This window comes from Cyprinodon variegatus, unplaced genomic scaffold (genome assembly GCF_000732505.1).
Source record: "Cyprinodon variegatus isolate N-32 unplaced genomic scaffold, C_variegatus-1.0 Scaffold2752, whole genome shotgun sequence".
NCBI lineage: Eukaryota > Metazoa > Chordata > Actinopteri > Cyprinodontiformes > Cyprinodontidae > Cyprinodon > Cyprinodon variegatus.
Window position 1 is genome coordinate 1 of NW_015153205.1, and position 3,263 is coordinate 3,263.

The 3,263-nt window shown below is 40.0% G+C and overlaps 1 protein-coding gene across 1 annotated transcript in view; it reads left to right on the forward strand.

Annotated features, from left to right (window-relative positions):
- The first annotated feature begins 2,576 nt into the window (after nt 1-2,576).
- Nucleotides 2,577-3,263, forward strand: part of sf3a3 (splicing factor 3a subunit 3) — an 8,156-nt gene continuing 7,469 nt past the window's right edge. The window contains exons 1-2 of the mRNA XM_015369260.1: nt 2,577-2,797; nt 2,898-2,945. Of these exons, the coding sequence (XP_015224746.1) occupies nt 2,702-2,797; nt 2,898-2,945 (144 nt within the window). The 5' untranslated portion in view covers nt 2,577-2,701. The remainder of the gene's footprint in view (nt 2,798-2,897; nt 2,946-3,263) is intronic.

Genomic DNA, 3,263 nt, shown 5'->3' on the forward strand with positions numbered 1-3,263 from the left:
TGTTTATCAGGAAGTCTGGGCATCTCTGCTTAGACTGCTGCCTCCGCGACCCGGCCCCAAATAAAGCAGGAGAAAATGGACAGATGGACGGGTCCACTGAGCTCCACCTGAGCTTTGCTTCAGCTGCTGATGATGTTAACATGAACCAGGAAGCAGGATTACTGAGTTAACTTCAGGTTCAACTCAGACTTTCTGGTACCACCAAGCTGGATTTCTGTCTTAGCGAGGCTGGTCACCATGGTAACGTACTCTGTACAGCTAACCTGCTGCGGGTCAGGCTAGCTGTTCAGAATGGATCTGAATCCTGTAAAAAAGCTCCACCTATCAACCAATCAGCTGACGTGTCCTTTGAATGAAGACAAGATTTAATTCAGAGGGAAAAAGAAACAAAAAAGCATCAGAATAAAGGAAGCAGTTAAAATAAAATATGTTGTGAACCATTACCATTACCTATCTGCCCTTACCCTTGTTTGATTTGTAATAGTTTATTTATTTGTCTTTTTCCTCCTTCTTTCTCATTCACTGGTTTCTGGTTTGATATATGAAGCTAAATAAAAATAAAATGAAAAAAAAATGTAAATAGAAATCCTAGTGCAGATTGTGAATCCTTTGGATCACAATGAAAGTCACTTAGATGAGTGATACAGGTTTTTATGGAGGGACTGGGAGTTTCATCATGTTGGCTGTTGGACCTGCAGGAGTTCTGTGTTCCACACAGTGTTCCACACGGTGCACCATATAGTGCACCATATAGTGCACCATATAGTGCACCATATAGTGTTCCACACAGTGCACCATATAGTGCTCCACACAGTGCTCCACATAGTGCTCCATATAGTGCACCATATAGTGTTCCACATAGTGCTCCATATAGTGCACCATATAGTGTTCCAATCTCTTCTCTGGTTCTTGTTGCCTGTAAGAATAAAATGAACAATTACTCTATTTTAAAGGGCCAGTCCATAGGATTATGTGGCATCTAAAGTGGAGTCTGCAGGTTCTCACACTAGATATTCCTCCCTTCACCCCTCCATAGGAAACAGCCCCTATAGTAACATGGCAGCCTCCATGGAGGAACATAACCCTATGAAGGTTTCATCCTCACCTAAAACCTAAAAGCCATTATTAGTCTCTGGTAATTCTACTTACTAAAAGACTAGCTAAAGATTACATTTACATTTTCCCCATAAATCCTGTACTCTATACCTTCAACCATCAGTGACAAATGTGTCTGTGAGTTCAACCAATCTGACCTTAACTGCTGCTGTCTCTGTGGATCAGAGTCTGGACTTTGTGGTGGGGGGAAGTTTTTCCTCTCTTTCCTTCTACTTTTATGCTTCCTCCACTTTTTCCATTTCTGATGCTTGGCTCTCTCCCTTAAATCTTGTATCCTTGTCTTTGTGCCTTTCTCTAGATCCCTTCTCTATCTCCCTCGCTCACATTCTAAATACTTTTGCCTCCTTTCAGGATCTACATTACGGCGTGACCGACAGAGCCTCTGATTTTCCGCTGCATTTAATGGACTCATTTTCATCCTCCAATATCCTATAACACAGAACAAACTGTTCAATTTGATGCTGGGGGAGGAAAGTGTTAAAGAGATTTTAATATTTCATACTAATTCAATATGAAGAACGTTGCCACCATCACAATGAATCCACTCTAAAGCAATATGGCTCAATTTCTGGGTACGATAAAACCTGATGATGCCGTTAGCATTAAAGTACAATGAAAAATCAATGATTAATACAAATATAATTAAAAAATTTGATTAACAAATTGTTTCCCCACTTTTTGTGTGTGACGGGGTGGATATGCTATGCTTAACAGGATTTTAAAGGAAAAATGTACCAGAAATGTTCTTAAAGAAAAACCAGAACTCACCATTGTTTGGACTTGTCTTCTTCAAACTCTTGAATGATGTCACTTCGTGTAAGTGATGTCACTTAATGTTACTGATGTCACTTAATGTTAGTGATGTCACTTCTAGGAAGTGTATTGCATTTTGGCTCAAAATAATAATGGTGTGACGTGGTGGAATATGAAATTGATGGACATAGAAAAATCATGCTATTTCAATAAAAAAATATGCCATTTTAATATAATTAACACATTTCCTTTTAAGAGGAAAGTATTTGTAACCATAACAACAAAATATTTTTGAGATTTATTTCATATTTCTTAAGTTTTACATTACGCGAATGAGAAAAATGGTCAGAGCGGACATGAGAAAATGATTGCAATTTAACATAAAAAGTTATAAATGTGCAAAATATATATTTATTATTCAGTTTTATTTGACCTCATGCTACCAACTAAACTTGAATCAATGGCTTTAGACACTTAAAGTATTACTGACAGTTTTATTATGCTTCCTACTTCTCTTTGAATGTTATGGACCCAAACTTAACAGTTTTCATGGAATGACCCGAGAATATTTTTAACAAGGTAAATAAAGAAGCAAAAATGTATAAAATTAATAGTTTTTGTCAAAGTGATGGTATATATTAACCATATATATCTATGATGTTAACTTTATCATCCTTTTGTCAGCGGAACTATTCTTCGGTCGATGTTTCCCGCGCACTGATTTAAAGCACGGACCGCTGCTCAGTCCATCCGCCGTTAAAAACAATCGTAGCTGCTCCGGTGGCTAACGCTGTGAGCTAACTGTAAGCTAACTGTGAGGCAGGCAGCGACCATGGAGACCATCCTGGAACAGCAGCGGCGATACCACGAGGAGAAGGAGCGGCTGATGGACGCCAAAACTAAAGAAATGTTACATAAAAAGTCCACGGTAAGCTAGCTAGGCTAGTGTTAGCATGCAGCTAACGAGTACAGCCACGCAGAGTTCCTTCCTTCATTCACCGTTTGCTTTATTATGTCTTTGGTTTCAGCTGCGGGAGCAAATTAACTCCGATCATCGCATTAGAGCCATGCTGGATGTAAGTATGAGGATGGATGGATGGACGGACGGACGGACGGATGGATGGATGGATGGATGGATGGACGGATGGACGGATGGATGGGTTAATGGATAATGGATGGCAGCGATAACCAGATCTGCTCCCAGTGAGAGGAAACAGGATCTATTCTGCTGCTGAAAGCCTGGATATAAAGTTGATCTAACTTTATAACCCTGAATTCTGGACTCTCTCCTCACTTCTTCATGTTCTGCTCTTCTGGTTCTGCTCCTGCTCCTCCTCCTCCGGTTCTGCTCTTCTAGTTCTGCTCCTTTGGTTCTGCTCTTCTGCTCCTGCTCC